This window comes from Mustela nigripes, chromosome 1, assembly GCF_022355385.1.
Source record: "Mustela nigripes isolate SB6536 chromosome 1, MUSNIG.SB6536, whole genome shotgun sequence".
Classification (NCBI taxonomy): Eukaryota; Metazoa; Chordata; class Mammalia; order Carnivora; family Mustelidae; genus Mustela; species Mustela nigripes.
Window position 1 is genome coordinate 107,934,145 of NC_081557.1, and position 20,203 is coordinate 107,954,347.

A 20,203-nucleotide genomic window follows, 5' to 3' on the forward strand; every position below is an offset into this window, starting at 1 on the left:
TGTAAATATATGAATGCATATAATAAATATAAATAAATATAAGTATTTATAAATATTCAGTATAAAATACTAAATGCACATTCTTTTCCTAAGGTCGAATATGCTTTTTTAATCTTCTGCACACAGTTTTGGTAGTTACTGCTACCACTCTTAAATAGCCTGTTGAATCTGGAAACCTGAGCTGTAATCATGGTGGTCTGTGTGTGTCTTTGATCCAGTCATTTGAGCTTTCTGAGCCTTAGGTGAAGGAGCCAAAATGATCACCAAGATCTTTTCCAGCTTTCTGTAGCCAGATCTGACCGTATCATTCCTTTGTACTTTTTCCTTCCTAGGGTAGACTTCTACCTTCTTGCTCATCACGTACGGCAGGGTTGTGGCATTCCTACCCACTATATCTGTGTTCTCAACACTGCAAACCTGAGCCCTGATCACATGCAGAGGTGAGTTGACCTGTCATTTACTCTTTCTCTCTTTTTTTTTTTTTAAAGATTTTATTTATTTATTTGACAGAGAGAAATCACAAGTAGACGGAGAGGCAGGCAGAGAGAGAGAGAGAGGGAAGCAGGCTCCCTGCTGAGCAGAGAGCTGGATGCGGGACTCGATCCCAGGACCCTGAGATCATGACCTGAGCCGAAGGCAGCGGCTTAACCCACTGAGCCACCCAGGCGCCCCTACTCTTTCTCTCTTGTAATTAATTCTGCAGCTAGCTAAGATGGGGTTAATCCCCTCCCCCTCAAACATTTACCCTTTGAGTTTCTTCTTATCTTTCATGCTAATGGTATCTTTTTGAAGGTGGATTGGTCTGTATTGTGCACATTAAAATTATTTTAAGAGCTTCATTTTTTTTTTAAGATTTTATTTATTTATTTGGCAGAGAGAGGCACACATTAGAGAGAGGGAACACAAGCAGGGGGAGTGGGAGAGGGAGAAGCAGGCCTCCCGCTGAGCAGAGAGCCTGATGCCGTGCTGGATCCCAGGACCCTAGGACCATGACCTGAGAGCCGAAGGCAGAAGTCCAATGACTGAGCCACCCAGGCTCCCCCATAAAGCAACTTTTGAGATCCAATGTTTTGGGGCTCAGGTTATATCAGTAGTTTGCTGGGGTGGTACCTTCTGCAGCCTCTTACTGAGAGGAAAAAAAGTTCTGTCGTTTACCTTTTTTAAATTTTTTTTTAAAGATTTATTTATATGTCAGAGAAGAATGGAGGGGGAGAGAGCACAAATAGGACCAACAGCAGGCAGAGAGAGAAGCAGGCTCCCCACTGAGCAAGGAGCCTGATGCAGGACTTAGACCCTGGGATTATGACCTGAGCCAAGGCACATACTTAAATGATGGAGCCACCCAGGTGCCCCACCTTGTTTTGATCTAAAGATGGGGCACCTAAAGTGAGGGAATTTACCCATGTTACCCATGTCCTCTTAACTTACAAATAGTGGAAAGGAAGTAATTCCACTTAAAAATAATGATTCCCCAAAGTTGCATCATGTATTTCTCAGTCCCCTGGTTTTTTGAAAAGTATGTTGTGTGTCATACACCCATTTCATAATCATGTCCCAGATTGAAGGTGGAGAGTCCTACAGATCATATTTTCTTCTTGGCCTACAGGTTGACTTTCAAACTGTGTCACATGTACTGGAATTGGCCCGGCACCATCAGAGTTCCAGCTCCTTGCAAGTATGCCCACAAGCTCGCTTTCCTGTCAGGACAAATCTTGCATCACGAACCAGCCATCCAGCTATGCGAGAACCTGTTCTTCCTGTGACTGGACCACCAGGCTGTGGGCTGGTTAGGGAGGTTAGAGTTCTGAATTCGGCGGGACTCCTGCAGGAGCAAGAGAGACTGAAGGGGTTTTTGTGTTGGTGGGTTTTTTTCATCGACCCAGTAGAATAAGATATTTTTTCTTCTTTTTTTTTTCTCTTTTATACCTGATAGCACCAAGAAATAAGTTCCATTCTAATTATCAGCTGGAAATTGCCTTGTGGTCTTTGTAGATCAAGTGCAGGCAGCACTGTTCCTGCGTAGATGGAGAGGTGGATGTGGGGGAGCCTCTAGGAGCCTCTGCAGCCGGCATGCCCTGTGCAGACCTGCGGGAGCAGTACTTACACCTCGGAAGTCCTGCTGACTACGCAGTTCCCATTTCTGGCGCCAGAGGTGATAATGAATGAAGTCATTACAGGTTTCTTACAGTAGAGAGTTATTTTATTTGGGCAACTGAGAAAGGTAATAAAAAGGCTGAGGCAAAGTTTTTCAAGATACTGCTATTGCTGGCAAGTGTGAAAGGCACGTAGTAAAACCAGCTGGTGGCATAGTCAGGCCCTTCTGACCTAATCTTGTCTGGGGACAGAGTTTATGACACCTGTGAAGGAGTTGGCTTTGAAGCTTTTGAAAGAGGCCTTGAACAATTCCTTAGACTCCTGAGAGAGGCCAGATAGTTTTTTTCTGTATATTTTAGTTGCTTTACTGTGTCCCATGTTGATTTCTTCTTAAACCCCTCACCCCCAACACACATTTGCTCTGTTACTGATCTTTAATAAGCTTCAGCTTTTAAATTAAGAATCAGAACATGGTGAAATTCAACAGGTAGGAAGGTTCCTGACAGAGTGAGCCTTTCTTAAACCTTTCTCCCGGATGTGTGGCCTTCTTTTCGTTGTGTTTGTAAATGGAATCACTCATTTTCCTTGCTCAATAACCTATTCCTGGGTCTTGGCTCATTTCGCTAGGAATTTTTCTGAATCCAGCTTAAGATTTCCAGAAGTCAGCTTTGGAAATCATGACACTCCTGCCAAAGTTCAGCCATTTCAGCTTCGAAAGTTGTCACTCTGCCTGTGGGTTTTTTTGTGTTTATTTTTCCCTGTTTTAAAATCTCCTAACCCCTTTGGGGTTAATTCCGTTTTAACTTGCTTTAACTGGTTTTAAAAGCCAGTTTTATTTAAACTTTTTGAATTTGCTTTTATTTATATTTTGGTGTAATGGCATGGAGGGGACAAAGCAGAAATTCCCATTTTATATGACAGTGTGTGAGAAGACAAAGTTTAGCATAAAAAACTCCTTAGAAAAAGAAAACCAAGCAAGTTTTCAGTTTGTTGTGGTGCCCAGCCTCTGCTTCAAAGTTGTGTTGAAGAACTTTGAGTGTTGATAGTCCTTAAGTGCACTTCTGGTGTCGTTTGGAGGGTAGGACACAGGGTAAGGCTAAGGCCTGGAATTTAAAACCACTGAATCAAACAAATTGGATCACTGGTCTCTGGCTTAACTGATCAGTTTTCTGATTCTCTTCAGAAGCATTTTGAATTTTGAATTTCTCTTTTGAAGTTGGATTTCCTAATACTCATTTTCTCTTATATAATCAGAAAAGACAAATGCTTGAATATAATACAAAAATTTCTTCACTTTTTATTCCTATTTTCTTGATTTTTCAGTCTCAGTGTGAAATGATTGGGCTGTGGTGTGGGAAATAAATAAAAACAAATTTGTATAAATGTAAATTTGTGTTTGAGATAGTGCTGTTGATATATTGATATAGTTCTTTTCCTTTCTAGAACTGCAACACTTGTTAGAATTGTTAGTTTATTATTCAGTATGCAAGATGCAGCTCCAGTATTAGTAGCAAGGTAATTTCACTGGGACCTGGTAGTAAGATTTCTCGAAAAAGTCACTAACAGTCTTCTGGAGTGATAGAGGGATGTGTCTGTGTGCGTGTGTGTGCGTGTGTGTGTGTGTGTGTGTGTGTGTGTGTGTTATCTTGTTATTCAAATCTCTTTTCCCATCAGACAGTTTCTATTACCTATGTGAGAGCCGGCCTGAAGAGTGGCTTCTCCCTTCCCCTTTTTCTAATAATGCTTGCTTGCCCTTCTTTCTGTAACCCTTAAAAATACCTTCCCAAAGCACGCCGGCTGCTTGCTTCACCGCTACATCTCCTTGTATTTATTTAGAAACTCCATTCTGAGATGGTGTAGTGTTTCTTGAATTCATTCTATTTTATTTTATTTAGATTTTATTTATTTATTAGAGAGCACAAGAACAGGGAGGGACAGGGGGAAAAGCAGACTACCCACAGAGCAAAGAGCAGATGTGGAACTTGATTCTGGAACTCTGGGATCATAATCTGAGCTGAAGACAGATGCTCAACCAACTGAGCCACACAGGTGTCCCTGAACTCATTCTAGATAGAAACTAAATTTTTTTAAGTAGGTTCAAATAAATAAAATAAAGTAGGCTCTATGTCCCATGTGGGGCTTAAACTCATGACCCCAAGATGAAGAGTCTCACGCTCTGCCAACGAACCATCTAGGCACCCCTAGACAGAACCTAATTTCAGTGTTACGGGGCCCTTTACTTGGGCAACATTTTGTTGAATGGTATATAAAAGGAAGCAGATTTATAAATAGACTGTCTTTCTATATTAAAAACAAAATTTGTGCCTGAAATTTCTCAGTGCTTTGAGATTACTGGAGAAGACCCTACTTTCACTTTGTGGCTCCATGCCTAGCTTTATATGAATTTCTTAGTACGTTTTTATTTTCTTTCTTTAAAAAAATGGGGAAAATCAAGAAAATGAGAATACAAGCCATAGACTAGGAAAAAATATTTGCCAAAAACATATTTGATAAAAGACTTACCCTAAATAAAACAACTCCTAATAATAAGAAAACAAACAACTTGATTGAAAATTGGGCAGAAGAGGGCGCTTGGGTGGCTCAGTGGGTTAAAGCCTCTGCTTTTGGCTCAGGTCATAATCCCAAGGTCCTGCTCAGTGGGGAGCCTGCTTCTCCGTCTCTCTCTGCCTGCCTCTCTGCCTACTTGTGATCTCTGTCTGTCAAATAAATAAATAAAATCTATATTAAAAAAAAAAAAAGAAAATTGGGCAAAAGACCTGAGGAGACATCTCACCAAAGATATACAGGTGGCAAATAAGCATATTGAAAAGGTATTCAACATCGCATGTCATTACAGAATTACAAATTAAAACAAGATACCACTACACACCTATTAGATTGGCCAAAATCCAGAGCACTGACAAGATTAAATGCTGTCAAGGATGTGGGGCAAAAGAAACTTCTGTTGTTTGCTGGTAGGAATGCAAAAATGGTACAGCCACTTTGGAAGACAGTTTGGCAGGTTTTTTTTTTTTTACAAACATTCCACAAGACATAAGGTGACAGGATAAAAAAGCAAGACCCATCTATATGTTGAGTACAAGAGACTAACTTCAGACCTAAAGACATTTACAGACTGAAAATGAAAAGATGGAGAAGCATTTACCATGCAAATGGAAGTGAAAAGAAAGCTGGGATAGCAATACTTCTATCAGACAAAATAGACTTTAAAAGAAAGACTAACAAAAGATAAAAGAGGGGGTGCCTGGCTAGCTCAATTGGTAGAGGATGAGAATCTTGGTCTCAGGGTCAAGTGTTCAAGCCCCATGTTGGGAGTAGAGATTACTTAAAATAACAAAATGGTTAAAGTGGCAAAGGCTATATCAACTTTACTCCAATTGAAAAAAATTTTTTTTAATTTTTTAATATTAATTTATTTGACAGAGATCACAAGTAGGCAAAGAGGCAGGCGGAGAGAGAGGGGGAAGCAGGCTCCCTGCTTAGCAGAGAGCCCGATGTGGGGCTGGATCCCATGACTCTGAGATCATGACCCAAACCAAAGGCAGAGGCTTTAACCCACTGAGCCATCCAGGCATGCCTGAAAAAAAATTTTTTAAGGTCACCTGGGTGGCTCAGTTGGTTGAGCATCTGACTGTTGGTGTCAGCTTGGGTCTTATCTCGGGATTGTGAATTGAAGCCCCGTATTGGTTCCATTGGAGCCTACTAAAAACTTTTTTTTTTTTTAAGAGATTTTATGTATTTATTTGGCAGACAGAGATCACAAGTAGGCAGAGAGGCAGGCAGAGAGAGAGAGGAGGAAGCAGGCTCTCTGCTCAGCAGGGAGCCTGATGTGGGGCTCGATCCCAGGACCCTGGGATCATGACCTGAGTCGAAGGCAGAGGCTTTAACAAACTGAGCCACCCAGGTGCCCCTAAAAACTTTTTTTAAAACAACAAAAAAAGGACACTATATAATCATAAAGGGAACACTCCTCCGTTGTGAAGATACAATGATTGTAATTATTTATGCACCCAACATGGAGGCACCAAAATACATAAAGCAGCTAATAATAAACATAAAAGAAGTAATTGATAATAATATAATGATAGCAGGGGACTTTAACACCCCACTTACATCTATGGATAGATCATCCAAACAGAAAATCAGTAAGGAAACAGTGGCTTTGAATGACGCATTGGACCAGATGGACCCAACAGCTATATTCAAAACATTCCAGTGGGATAACACATTCTTTTCAAGTGCACAGAGAACATTCTCCAGAATAGATCACATGTTAGGCCACAAAACAAGTCTCAACAAATTCAAAAAGATTATAAAGTCCTACCATGCATCTTTTCTGAACATGCAATATTACTAGAAAAGAAAAAATCTGGAAAGAATGCAAATACATGGGGGTGCCTGAGTGGTTCAGCCAGTTAAGTCTTCTACTCTTGGTTTCCACTCAGGTCCTGATCTCAAGGTCATGAGATCAAGCCCCACAGTGGTTCCCACTCAGTGGGGAGTCTGCTGGCAGGGGGGATTGTCTCTCTCTCTCTCCCCCTCTGCCCCTTCTTCACTCTCGTACACACACTCACTATCTTGGAAATAAATTTAAAGTCTTCAGAGAGGCAGGCAGAGACAGAGAGGGAAGCAGGTTCCCCGCCGAGCAGAGAGCCCGATGCGGGGCTTTACCCCAGGACCTTGAGATCATGACCTGAGCCCAAGGCAGAGGCTTTAACCCACTGAGCCACCCAGGTGCCCCAAATCTTTTTTTTTTTTTTTTTTAAGATTTTATTTATTTATCTGAGAGAGGGAGGAGAGAGCGAAGAAGCTTGAGTAGTGGAGGAGTAGAGGGAGAGGGAGAAGCAGACTCCTCACTGAGCAGGGACCCCAATGCAGGGCTCCATCCCAGGACCCTGAGATCATGACCTGACCTGAAGGCAGATGCTTAATTGACTGATCTAACAGGCACCCCTAAATCTATAAAATCTGAAAAAAAAAAACCCAAAAACAAAAACCCAAAAACAAACAAACAAAAAAATGTGGAAGTTAAATAACACACTACTACACAATGAATGAGTCAACCAAGAAATCAAAGAGGAAATTTAAAAGATGCTTGGAGAGACAATGAAAATGATAACACAATAGTCTAAAATTTTAGGATACAGTGAAAGCTTTTCTAAGATGGAAGATTATAACAATACAGGCCTTTCCTAAGAAACAAGAAAAATTCAAACAACATAACTTTATACCTAAATGATTAGGAAAAAAAAAAAACCTGTAAAAGGAAGGAAATAAGAAAAATTAGGGCAGAAATAAATAGAAACTAAAAAGGAAAAAAAAATCAGTGAAACCAGAATCTTTCTTTGAAAATACCAACAAAATTTATAAACCTTTAGTCAGACTCATCAAAATCTAAACCTACCATGTTGTCTGGCAATCACATTCCTTGGTATTTGCTCAAAAGTGTTGAGGACTTCCGTCCACACAAAACCCTGCATGCAGATGTTTATAGCAGCTTTATTCATAATTGCTAAACCATGGAAGCAACCAACATGTCCTTCAGTAGGTGAATGCATAAATAAAATGTGGTGCATCCAGATAACGGAATATTTAAAAAAAAATAACTATCAAGCCACTTTTTTTTGCATGGAGAAAACTAAAAAAAAAAATTTTTTTTTAAGATTTTGTTTATTTGACACAGAGAGAGAGGGAACACAAGCAGGGGGAGTAGGAGAGGGAGTAGTAGGCTTCCTGCTGAGCAGGGATTCCACCCCACCAAGGCGGGGCTCAATCTCAGGACCCTGGGATCATGACCTGAGCTGAAGGCAGATGCTTAAGAACTGAGCCACTGAGGTGCCCCTTAAATGTTTATTACCAAGTGAAAAGCCGATCTGAAAAGGCTGTATGATTCCAACTATATGACATTCTGGAAAAGGCAAAACTTAAGGAAACAGTGAAAAAATCAGGTTGGGGAGAAGGAGGGATGAATAGGCAGAGCACAGAGGATTTTTAGGGTAAGGAAACTATTCTGTATGATACTGTAATGGTAGATACATGTCCTGTGTTCATCTAAACTGTAGAATGAAAAACACTAAGCATCAATCCTGATGTAAACTATGGACTTCGGGTGATTATGATGTGTCATTGTGGGTTCGACAGTTGTGACACGGGAGCCATTTCTGGTGGGAGATGATGGTAATGGGGGAAGCTGTGTGTCATGGGAAATCTCTACTTTCCACTCAGTTTTACTCACCAGAATGAGCAAAACTGCTCTGAAATATATGTTTTTAAGTGAGTAAACTAGGGAGATGTCTGGCAATGTGTCAAACTGAATTGACCATACTGACAAATGTTGGTCAAAATAGGAAAAAACAAGGGAGGGAAGGAAGAAGGGAAGAAAATACAGAGGTACAAGAAAGAAAGGGAAGCCGGAGAGGTAATAGTTGATGATGACAAACACAGCTCCCAATATTAGGGACAAAAGTGCAGGGGCAAGAGCACTGAGGATTTGCATTCTAGTTAAGGATGGAAGATGCCTGTGAGGTGCTGGATTACAAAATAGAGTCATGCCCCCCCGCGCCCCCCCGTTCCCGCCCTGCCCCGACAAAGAGAGCTGGATCCTGAAAGAGACCCTGCCAACCATCTTGGGGTGGCAACAAGGAACTTTGGGGTAAACAGGCATTCATGAGAAAGCCCAAAGCCTGGGCCACATGCACATAAACATTGTCTGAATTTATATTACTGGCATGCAGAAGAACCACAAGCTGAAACATCACCATGAAGATTGGCTCAGACTAGTGAGAGGAACTAGTGCAGTCAATGGGAGGGCAGCACGGAGAGGTACAGTGGGAACTATGCAAGAAATGAGACCGGAGAGAATGAGAAGCTCCAGTATTTGTCTAATAGGAGCTCCTGCAGTTTAAAGGGGGAAAGAATGAGTGGGAAAATATGAAAGATATAAAGGTGGAATTTTCCAGAATTAAAGACAAATATCAACCCTCTTCTTGAAGAACCTGAGGCTAAAGAAAAGCACATTCACTTCTAAATGTAATGTAAAACTATAGAACCCCCAAAGACAGAATCTTAGCAACGATTAGAGGTTAAAGATAGCTGACAAAGAAAGGTTGTCAAACTAACAGCTCACTTGTCATCAGTCACAACAACTGCTTAATGCAAAGGAATAGTAACTTAAAAATGCACCATCAACTTGGAATTCTGTTGCCAGGTAAACATTCATTCAAAGGCAAGGACAAAAATAATGGTATTTTCTAATAAAGATCAGAGCAGAAATTAGTGAAAGAAATGAAATGAGGGGTGCCTGGGTGGCTCAGTGGGTTAAAGCCTCTGCCTTTGGCTCGGGTCATGATCCCTGGGATAGAGCCCCGAGTCCGGCTCTCTGCTCAGCGGGGAGCCTGCTTCCCTTCCTCTTTCTCTGTCTGACTCTCTGCCTACTTGTGATCTCTGTCAAATAAATAAATAAAATCTTAAAAAAAAAAAGAAATGAAAATAGATGAATAATATATAAATAATGATATGAATAATGAAATAATGAAAAAATAATATGAATAAAGAAAATAGAAAAATAAGACTTGGTTATTTAAAAAGGTTAACAAAATGGGCAAACCTTTAGCCAAGAGGGAAAAAAAGACTCAAATTACAAAAATCAGGAATGAAAGAAAGGATTACTGACCTGACAAAAATAAAAAGATTATAAAGGGAATACTATAAACAGAATTAGAGACAAACATCAATCCTCTATATGCTAAGAAACTAAGTTATCTTAGATGAAATGGGAAAATTCCTATATTTGCTACTCAATCAGGTGTTATTTTTTATCAGTTGTCTTTTTTGTCTGCCCAAACCATTAGATGAGGCGCCTGGGTGGCTCAGTCATTAAGCACCTACCTTCAGTTCAGTGATCCCTGGGATCCCGTCCCGCATTCTCCCTCTCTCTCTGCCTGCTGCTCCCCCTGCTTGTGCTCTCTTCGTGTGTGTGTATGTATCAAATAAATAAAATCTTTTTTTTTTAAAGATTTTATTTATTTATTTGACAGAAATCACAAGTAGGCGGAGAGGCAAGCAGAGAGAGAGGGAGGGAGGGAGGGAAGCAGGCTGAGCAGAGAGCCGGATCCCAGGACCCTGAGATCATGACCTGAGCTGAAGGCAGATGCTTAACCAACTGAGCCACCTGGGTACCCCCAAATGAAATAATTTTTAAGGGGAAAATGCAAGTATCATAAACGGTATGAAAATGTTTTAATTCAGGACCCAATAATGGGTCCTGAAATAAATTTAGTTGGCTTGTTACCACTTTTTAAAAGATTGAAATAGAATATAAAATATCAGTACATTGTCTGTACTAATGAAATTTTTAAAAACTTGTTTGCTGTATTATTTATACTCGAGTTGTTATTTATAGTGGAGTGTAAAAAATATATTTTTTAAAGATTTTATTTATTTATTTGACAGCGGGAGAGGAAACACAAGCAGGGGGAGGGGCAGAGGGAAAGGGAGAAGCAGGCTCACTGCTGAGCAAGGAGCCCAATGCGGGGCTTATCCCAGGACCCTGGCATCATGACCACAGCCAAAGGCAGATGCTTAAGGAATGAGCCACCCAGGCACCCCTGTAAAATATTTTTTAATGTGGGTTACAATCAAGAAAGTTTGAAAGGGTAGATCAAATGTGCTACAGAAGAATCAAGAAGCTTTCTGAAGTGGCTTTGAAGAGTTAGGATTTTAACAAGTGAAAATAAGAAGAGGACTAATAAAGGCTAATAAGAAGAAGGGCATATTATGTAAAAAGAGATATAGAACTGGGTACCCAAACATGGCACTAGGCATAAAAAATTGAATACTACTAGGCAACGAGGAGAGACGTAGGGTTCATCTACAGAATTTTGTGTGGGGGTGGATAAGGAGAGTTAAAACCTTTTGATTTTAAGCTGTGTTAATAATTAATTGTATTCCCCTAATGGATTACTGATAGCTTATCAGCTTTGATGGACTTTGGCAACTCTACCCTTCGTCTGGTTGCAAACAAGTGAAGTGCTGCCATAGGCCCTGTGGTGGGGTGTCTTGTCCTGCCTGCCCTCTTGTCTGTCTCTCTGAAAGGAGCCTGTTCCCCTGGGTGCAGTACTGACATCTTGCTGGAGAAGTCATGGCATTGTTTTTGGACCTCAGGTTTAAGAAGAGATTAACACCCCTGTGCAATCTGCATTTAAGGGCTTAATACTTTTCAGAGCTGTATGTGTTAGAAGCATGCTTATTTTGTTTAATCCCTGGGTGAGTTTCTCATTCCTTTCCCAGTACTTTAAGGAAAGGAAGGAGTGGTATAGATTGGACCATTTCTGACAGCCCATTGGAGATGGGATTGAGTCCCAGTGGATGACATAATGTCTTAAAAAATACTCCGAGTTTAACCAAGAAAGACAAATATAAAGGGTTATTACAATGAAGGGGCTCTGAGGGAAATTCTGCAAGATACCATTACTTTGAAATCACTTAGAAAATGAGAGGAATATCATCCCACCCCTTATCCAACTGGAGCACTGTAATTACAGTATGAGGATAATTGAACTTTAGAAAAACCCAGGGCCGAGCTAGTCTCTTCAAGAGTGGCATAAACACTCTGGCCTGCTGGCTTTGTTTCAATTCTTTCCCTTCCCGTCACTACCCAGTACTTTGGAACGAGCTGTTATTGAGCCCCGGATTCTTCCAGCTGCGTGCTCCAGAGATTGCTTTCCTTTTATCGTTAGCACTGACTGCCAGCAGGAGGCTTCCTCTCTCCCAAACTCTGCAGAGTGGGATATGGTCCCCCTTCCCTGAGCAAATTCACAGACACCCTAAGTGCCAGTGAGGCATCAGTTATTGAGGTAAAACTGGGACATGGGTACTAACTGGCTGCAGTTCTGCTTCAAGACCTTTCCTTTGGGTCCCCTAGACCCAGGTGGCAGCTGGTTCAGCTGTAGAGGAAATAATCATGATGTCCAGCAGAACAGAACAATGGGAGTTTAATGGGTGGCTTATTTTCTCAAGAAATTAGCATTTCCGAGGCCTGATATCCATCTCAATAGGACTATCCCACACCGGAAGAGACTCCTAGGACAAGCCGCACTCCAAAATTAACATTTCTCCCAGTTTGGGATTAAGAAATACAGCACCCTTAGAGAGCCTGATTATTTGGGGGGTGCGATGCGACATGCATGGTTTATTTGCAACTCGAGTCGGAAATTTTTGTTTTTATCTTTGTTCTTTTGGCTGGTTAAAATATGCAGAAGAAACATTGTGTATGGGTGCGTCCCCTTCTAGGGTACATTTCAGAACTGAGCTGGGGGTGAGAAGGTTTTTACATCAATCAAAAGTTAAGATATATACATACATATCGGGTGAGTAGCAGTCTCACTGCTAAGCGATGGAGGCCAGGTTGTAAGAGCTTCCCACGTTGAGAGGGAAAGGTCTTAATGGAAGTTTCCAAGGGAAGGAGGAGTCTACGGGGCCTCAGTGAATGAAGAATGGAATTCGCGTAAGGGCTAGAAGACGAAGCTGCTGCGGCTAGGATCCCGGCGAGCTAGCTCTCAGCCTGGGGCGGCAAGGCGCCAGCGCCGGGCCGGGCCTAGCGGGCCGCCAGCCGGCTGACAGCTCGCGCACGTCGCCCCACGGCCCGCGGGGGTCCCACGTGGCAGGCCCTGGGGAGAGCAGGATGGGGCGAGGGCGAGGTTTTGGGCGGGGGCGGGGCCAAGGCCCGGGGGTGGGCCCGGCCGCTGACGCGCAGGCTTATAGCGGGGCATGCGCAGCGGTGGCGGGGACGGACGCAGACAGCGGGGCTGGGGCACGCGGGCTCCCTCCGCGGACGCACCGACTCGGGTACCGCCGGCGCTGCGGCTCGCGCGAGGGCCTGGCTTGTGAGGTTGCGCGGAGCACAGGTGGCGTCCTCCCGAGCTTCAGGTGAGGGCGGAGGGCGTGCGTGCGTGCGTGCGGGACCGCGCAGTGCTGAGGAGTGGGGCATCGCGCGGAGAAGCGGCGCGCCTCCAAGTCTCGGGGTCACCGGGTGGGGGCGGGGGCCCGGCGGCGCCGAGGACTGGGAGCTGGGCTCCGGATTCCGAAGCCTCGGGCTAGACCAGGGAGGCGCCCCGGGGCACCCGCACATGCGCCCGGACGCTGGATGGAGGGGACACCTGGCCGCGGTGCCACGATGGGGGTTAAGTTGGTGGCAGCTGCTCTCCTTTCGGCAGGAGATCGAGGGATGTGGGAGCCAAAGAAGGGTGTCCGGAACGTGGACAGCTGCACTAAAAGCCCAAAGGGCTTTCTGGAGCCCATAGATAGGAGAAAAAGCAGAGAGCAATGGGCAAATCTGGTGGGCAGCTCCGATGGGACACTTGTCTCTGGACTTTGCTTTCCGGGAACTGTGTCCCCCAGCCCATCCCACCCGGCCGAATCGCCAACCAGCAGAAGAAAAATGACCCAAATCTCCCGGATGACTAGTACCGAGAGCTGGAGGTACTGTGCGAAACCCTGACCTGGCTTACCCCGTGGGCATGGTTTTTTTTTTAGTTATTTTTGGTCCTGCCGACCAAGTTGGGCGATCTGGCCCAGACTGCCCTCTCTTGGTAGGTTAGGGCAATGGGACAAAATAGCCATCCAGTACTTTCACCTTGTGATTCTGAGATTCAATTAAAGCCAAGAAAATTTTCTCGACTCGGAGTTGTGGCTTCAGTTTTGAGAATCTAGTGTCTCCTAGGGTCTGGGGGTCCAATAGGACAGTGTGGGCATGATTTGATGAGGGCAGAATGCTCACCTGGGGCATAAGGAATGGTGGGGGCTTTTCCTGGAGCCACCCTGGATTTGGTTTTGACTTCGGAATCACTATTCCCAAGGAACCACAGGCACGTGGTATGCTACTGAGAAGTGGTGGTGATAAGGTGTACTGTGTACTGGTCTGGTTATCTTGGTCCCTGTCCCAGCTCTGCTCTTAACTTGCCCTGTGACCTTGGGAAGGGGTCAGTGCTGGGTCAGAATAGATCTCTCACCTACAGCATCTGTGATTAATCCTTAACTCTTGAAACAAGAGCCATAAAAGGTGAGAGGAAGTTGATGATGAAGCAAGAGAGAGGGTGTCCAAAATTGTGACTTTTAGAAGCTGTAATTAAAAACTACATACTCCATTTCTTGTTGGAGGCCCAGAGGTGGGCTTTTCCCAAATTGTGTGGTAGCCAGGAGATAGACTAGTGGTACTCTTTCTGCCTTTGGTTTGCAGGTGTGACTGAAGGGCATCAAACAGAATTAATGGCCTTGTCGTTTAGGCAAGAAGAGTAAGAACTGTAGGCTCTATGGCTCTCTGAGTAGTCCTCGTCTCTCTCAGTACGTCAATACACAGGGCCCAGTCTGTGCTCAGCTCTGCAGTGGCCACTGCCAGGTGCAAGGAGGGGATGAGGCCTGGCCCCTGCAGACTCCTGATGAGGAGAGAACATCCAGACGTGAATAAAGTAGCCACACAAGAGGGGCCACGCTGTTGTGTTCAGTTAAGTTAGGAAAAGACAGCACTCTACTGGAGATGGTGTGAGGTGGTGGGAGATTCTGGGCTTTTGAACCAAATCAATCTGCCCAAATCCTGGCCCCATTACTCTCCAGCAGGGTGGTTTCGTAACCTCTGTGGGCCTGTTCTCCCTACCGTGAAGCACGTTGTGATTGTTCCTGGAACACAGTAGAGGTTTCAGCAGCAGCGGCAGCAGCATCTCTGTGGGATGGGGTATTATTTAGGGGTTCTAGAAACTAGGTAGGTTGGGTTGTAGGAGTGGTTTCAGTGCAGACTTGGGCCTGATTCATCTCCTCCTTGGGAACATGGATGCAATTTCCCTGCCTCTGGTAAGCTGCTTTTCTGTGCCCTTCCAGGGATTGTTCCACAGAATCACTGGACATAGGGAAAAAGGGTTCCTCGCTACCTTTAGTTTTGGGAGCTGTTGTGATTTCTTTAGGTAGCAGAAGTACTCCTTTACTGGGCTGATAATGGGCTGGAAGGACTAACATTGTGTGTGGGGGCTTGCAGGTATATGTCAGTCACTGGACTGGTTCTATTTTCAAACCCTTCCCACAGTCTTCCTTTTTCCTTACCTGCTCATATCCCACTCAGTTCCGGGAGGAACCTGAAATCATGTCCAGTGTTCACAGGATCTTGGGATCTAAGTAGTAGTGCTGTGAATAGAGTTAATATGTCTGAGAATTGGGACCCCTTTTCTCCACTGCGTTAAAATAATTCAGCCCGTTAGTGTGAAAGAAGTAATGCTTAGGCATCTTGCAGAACTAAAGACAGCAGGATGTTGAACTGCAAGGATTTTGAGAATCTTTTAAAGTCTAGGCTCTTTGTTTTACAACTAATGTAACTAGATTGTTTTACAACTAAAGAAACTAGATCTAGAGAGGTTAATGGGTCACATTAACCAAGTCACTTTGCTTGCTAGTGACCATGAGGCTTAATGGCGAAGACCATCAAGGGTTCTGTTTTTATTTGTAAATGTGATAATGAAATTGGTAATTCTCCTTGAAAATGTGAAGAGGAAGGAGCCAGTTATCCCCTATGCCTACTTAGGGGGAAGAAATTCCCTTTACTTGCGTGGATAAAAGTTTCTTCTGCAGGAGTCCTTATTTATTTATTTATTTATTTAAAAAGGTTTTATTTATTTATTTGACAGAGACATAGTACGAGGGGGAACCCAAGCAGGGGGATGTGGGAGAGGGAGGGAGAGGCAGGCTTCCTTGCCCAGCAGGGAGCCCAATGTTGGACTTCATCCCAGGACCCTGGGATCATGACCTGAGCTGAAGGCAGACACCTAATGATTGAGTCACCCAGGCGCCCCAGTGCAGGAGTCGTCTTCTTCTCTTTCCAGAATACTTTGAGACATGTGAGGGTAGGGACTGGATGTGGAAGGGTCATACTGCTGGGGCCCCAGCCAGGACTGGCTAAATGTCTACAGTGGGACTTGTCTGACCTGGAGGCTGGTGTTTGGCAGAATGCCAGCAGATAAGTTGTTCAGAGTCTGCTGCCAGCCAGGGGCCTCATGCCCTCCAGGGAGCCAGCAGGACAGCCTTCCTACAAGATCTCTGAGACCCCGCTGCCTTGTCCCCACCCTTGCTGTGGTCATTGAGCCTTTCAGAGGCAGAATACACTCTGGGAGGCCCACAAAGGGGGAGGGAGAGTGGCCATAGAATCAGCCTGGAGAGAGCCTGGCATGCCCAGCAGTGGGAAACTATTCCCTGCCTTGGAAACTTCAAGGTCTGACTGCATTCTCAGGCCTAACCACCTTCCACCAGCATCTGGCCCAGGAGAATGTTGGAGTTTGATGGAATGAGAAGGTGACAGTCCCGAATTTGTTAACCATTGGATCCCTAGGAGCTCTTAGGCAAGGCACTTGGTGTTAGTAGTTAATAAAAAGTCAGTTTAAAGTGGAGGGTTTTAAAACAATCCACGTTTTAAACAATTCATTTTACTTTAAAAACATATGCATGTATTTTTTTACTCACCAAAATTGATTTAGGACTGAGGCCTTTTTCTTGAGTTCTGGGCACTCTAATTAAGTTTGGAAATTCTTTTTTTTTTTTTTTTTTTTTTTTTGGATTTTATTTATTTATTTATTTGACAGAGATCACAAGCAGGCAGAGAGAGAGAGGGAAGCAGGCGCCCCACCAAGCAGAGAACCCGATGTGGGGTTCGATCCCAGGACCCTGAGATCATGACCTGAGTTGTAGGCAGAGGCTTTAACCCACTGAGCCATCCAGGTTCCCAAGCTTGCAGATTCTATATAAAAATTATACATGCCACCTGCAGTTTTCTCACATTTCGTTTTACTCCTTTTTTTTTTTTTTAAAGAAGATTTTATTTATTTATTTGACAGAGAAATCACAAGTAAGCAGAGAGGCAGGCAGAGAGGGGGAAGCAGGCTCCCTGCTGAGCAGAGAGCCCCATGCCGGGCTCAATCCTAGGACCCTGAGATCATGACCCAAGCTGAAGGCAGTCGCTTAACCCACTGAGCCACCCAGGTGCCCCTCGTTTTATTACTTTTAAAGATTGTATTTATTTATTTGAGAGACTGAGCAAGTGGTTGCATGAGCAGGGGGAAGGGGCAGAGGGTGAGAGGGAGAAGCAGGCTCCCTGTTGAGCAGGGAGCTCCACATGGGGTCTGATTCCAGGGCCCTGAAGACACACGCTTAACCGACTGAGCCACCTAGGTGCCCCGACATTTCCTTTTATTTTATTAAATTTTTTTTTCACTAGGCTTTATTCACATAGTTGAAAAATCAAAAGGTTAAAAACAATGTATACATTCACACACACACTTGGTATTCAGTGCAACACCGTACCCTGCCCCCCCCACCCCTCTTTTTCACAGATGGTTCTGGTTAGCACGTTAGACGTGTTGTTTAGCCCCTGGATGTTTTCACCTAGCAACTGTGTTGGATCTTTCCATATGACACTTGGGTCATTTTTTTATTGTAGCCACACAATATTCAGGATATGGAAGTATGGTGATACTTTAACCAATGTACATAAGTCATCTCTCTCTGTCCCTGAACTATGTTGTTTCCATTATTTTGTCTATTCTGTTATTACCTACAACGCTGCAATGAATAACTTTGTACAAATGACTTTTCCTACATGTGTAATTACGACTTGAAGAAATTCTCAGAAGGGGGATTCTGGGTAAAAGGCCATATACATCTGTTCATTAGTTTTTCTTAAAGAATATAAAAGACATTTGCCTATCAGTCTGCATGTAGAAACCTACTTTTTTTTTTTTTTTTTTTTTTTTTTTGAGATTTTATGTTTTTGAGGGAGAAGGAGAAGCAGGTTCCCCGCCAAGTAGGGAGCCCAGTACAGGGCTGGATCTCAGGACCTTGATATCATAACCTGAGCCGAAATCAGATGCTTAAAGTGCCCCTTTTCCCCTCATTTGTAACATGTCTTTCTAGATGAGCAGTTCTCAGACTTTCTGATCCTAGAATTCTTTAATATTGTCTTTTGTTTATGTGCCAAGTCTTTTGATATTTGCTGTGTTAAAAATTAAAACAGATTTGGGGCACCTGGGTGGCTCAGTCAGTTAAGCATCTAGTTCTTGGTTTCGGCTAGGGTCTTGATCTCAGCGTTGTAAGATTGAGCTCGGTGTTGTGCTTTGAGCTTGGTGTGCAGCCTGTTTGGGATTCTCTCTCTCCCTCTCCCCCTACCTCCCTCCCAGATTAAAACATTTAAAAATAATAAATGCAAGATCATTACATGTTAACATAAAAAGCACATTTTTATGTAAGTACCTGTTTTCCAAGAGTTAAAAAATGGAGAACAGGATGGCATTGTTTTTTTTTTTTTTTAAAGATTTTATTTATTTATTTGACAGAGAGAGATCACGAGTAGGCAGAGAGGCAGGCAGAGAGAGAGAGAGGAGGAAGCAGGCTCCTGCTGAGCAGAGAGCCTGATGCGGGACTTGATCCCAGGACCCCGAGATCATGACCTGAGCTGAAGGCAGCGGCTTAACCCACTGAGCCACCCAGGCGCCCCAGGATGGCATTGTTTTTACATCTTTGCAGATCTACAGAATTTCAAAATAATGATTTATTAGATGATGAGATAGCAGAGATTGTAATAGGTATAATGTAAGTTTGCTGGTAAAGACTCAGTTGAAGTCTTGAAAACAAAGTGAGTTAATCTCTAAACACACATATTTATACCCGAAACTTCTGCCATAGAAATCTTTTAAAACTAAGACTTCTATATTCACCACACTTCATGTAGCCTCTGAAAAATGAGAGTGAAAAGGCTTTCAACATCTTAATATTATAATGAAAGTCGTTTTTAACTGGTAGACCTCCCAAAATGGTCTCAATGACCCCAGGTGTCCTCTAAGACCAGAATTTCAGAATTACTGTTCTAGAGCACTGAATTTTCATAGAAACCAAACCTTTTTCTTTCTGCACCTACATTTCAGTTACTGTTTAATTAAATTATAGTCACAAAAACAAACAGAACTAGTGTAAAAAGGTTTGGGCATAGGCACAGCAGACTTGCCAAATGTGACCTCTGCTGGTGAGAGCAGAAAGGTGATTTGCTGGAGGATGTACTGGGGCAGGGCAAACCAGTGGAGCTCAGCTGAGAGCGTCTGCCCTGTGAAGACAGGTAAACCTTGTCTCTGGTCTGAAGATGCTTGCAAAGGCCTTGCGGAGATGCACTGACAACATGTGGAAGGTTATGTGCTGTCTTGTGGGTTTAAGCTACAGTTGAGTGAAGCAGGTGGGATACTTAAGCAGACTGGAAGAAGGTGAAGTGCTTAGGGCAGGAGTGGTCAGGGAAGGCTTCCTGGAGGTGGAATTAAGTCAAATTTTGAAAGCTATGAAGAAAGGAAAGCTGGAAGAGGGGTCCTGGCAAGGAGGCACAAAGATGGATGATCTGGGGCAGGGGTGATCAGCATAGGCCGCAGGTTGGTAGTGATAGAAGGGCTAGTGACAGACATGCCTGGAAATTTAGGTTGGACCCAGGGCTTTTGAAGGGCTCTGGGGTCTGAGGTACTGATACTCACTCTGAGAAACCTTAGCTGTTCCATGTCAAAGACTTAACAGCTCTCTTTCAGCAGCCCTCTGTCTTGGGGTCCAGCCTGCTCCTACCTAGAATAACAACTCTGTGACCCCAGATCTAGATCTTTTGCACCAGTCCACTTAAACTGCCACCTCCTGCCTCCTCTTAGCCCTCAGAGGCAGGGAACACCTTTCTATCCCATCTTAACAAGGACCTCTCTACCTTAAAAGCCTCTTCCAGAAACTTTGATTAGTCATACTCCACAGCATCCCCAAGCAACTGTTTGGTATTTTTGAAAAAATTTTATTATTTTATTTTTTATTTTAAAGATTTTGTTTATTCTTTTTTTTTTTTTTAAGATTATTTATTTATTTATTTATTTGACAGAGAGACATCACAAGTAGGCAGAGAGGCAGGCAGAGAGAGAGAGAGGAGGAAGCAGGCTCCCTGCTGAGCAGAGAGCCCGATGCAGGACTGGATCCCAGGATGAGATCATGACCTGAGCCGAAGGCAGCGGCTTAACCCACTGAGCCACCCAGACGCCCGATTTTGTTT

The 20,203-nt window shown here is 43.6% G+C and overlaps 2 protein-coding genes across 6 annotated transcripts in view; both read left to right on the forward strand.

The window, feature by feature from the left end:
* The window catches only part of PIWIL2 (piwi like RNA-mediated gene silencing 2), a 73,562-nt gene extending 70,717 nt beyond the window's left edge, over positions 1 to 2,845 (forward strand). Inside the window, exons 21-22 of one of the 2 annotated variants that reach the window (XM_059393027.1) lie at positions 333 to 440; positions 1,607 to 2,845. In XM_059393027.1, the coding sequence (XP_059249010.1) occupies positions 333 to 440; positions 1,607 to 1,763 (265 nt within the window). In that variant the 3' untranslated portion in view covers positions 1,764 to 2,845. The remainder of the gene's footprint in view (positions 1 to 332; positions 441 to 1,606) is intronic. The other variant, XM_059393038.1, reaches the window with a different exon arrangement.
* A 10,026-nt stretch (positions 2,846 to 12,871) lies between these two features.
* SLC39A14 (solute carrier family 39 member 14) overlaps positions 12,872 to 20,203 on the forward strand; it is a 49,352-nt gene continuing 42,020 nt past the window's right edge. The window contains exons 1-2 of one of the 4 annotated variants that reach the window (XM_059371488.1): positions 12,961 to 13,041; positions 13,329 to 13,593. The gene's annotated coding sequence lies outside the window, so the exon portion shown is untranslated. Of the gene's footprint in view, positions 13,042 to 13,328; positions 13,594 to 20,203 lie in introns of all 4 variants that reach the window. The other 3 variants (XM_059371478.1, XM_059371504.1, XM_059371493.1) reach the window with 3 other exon arrangements.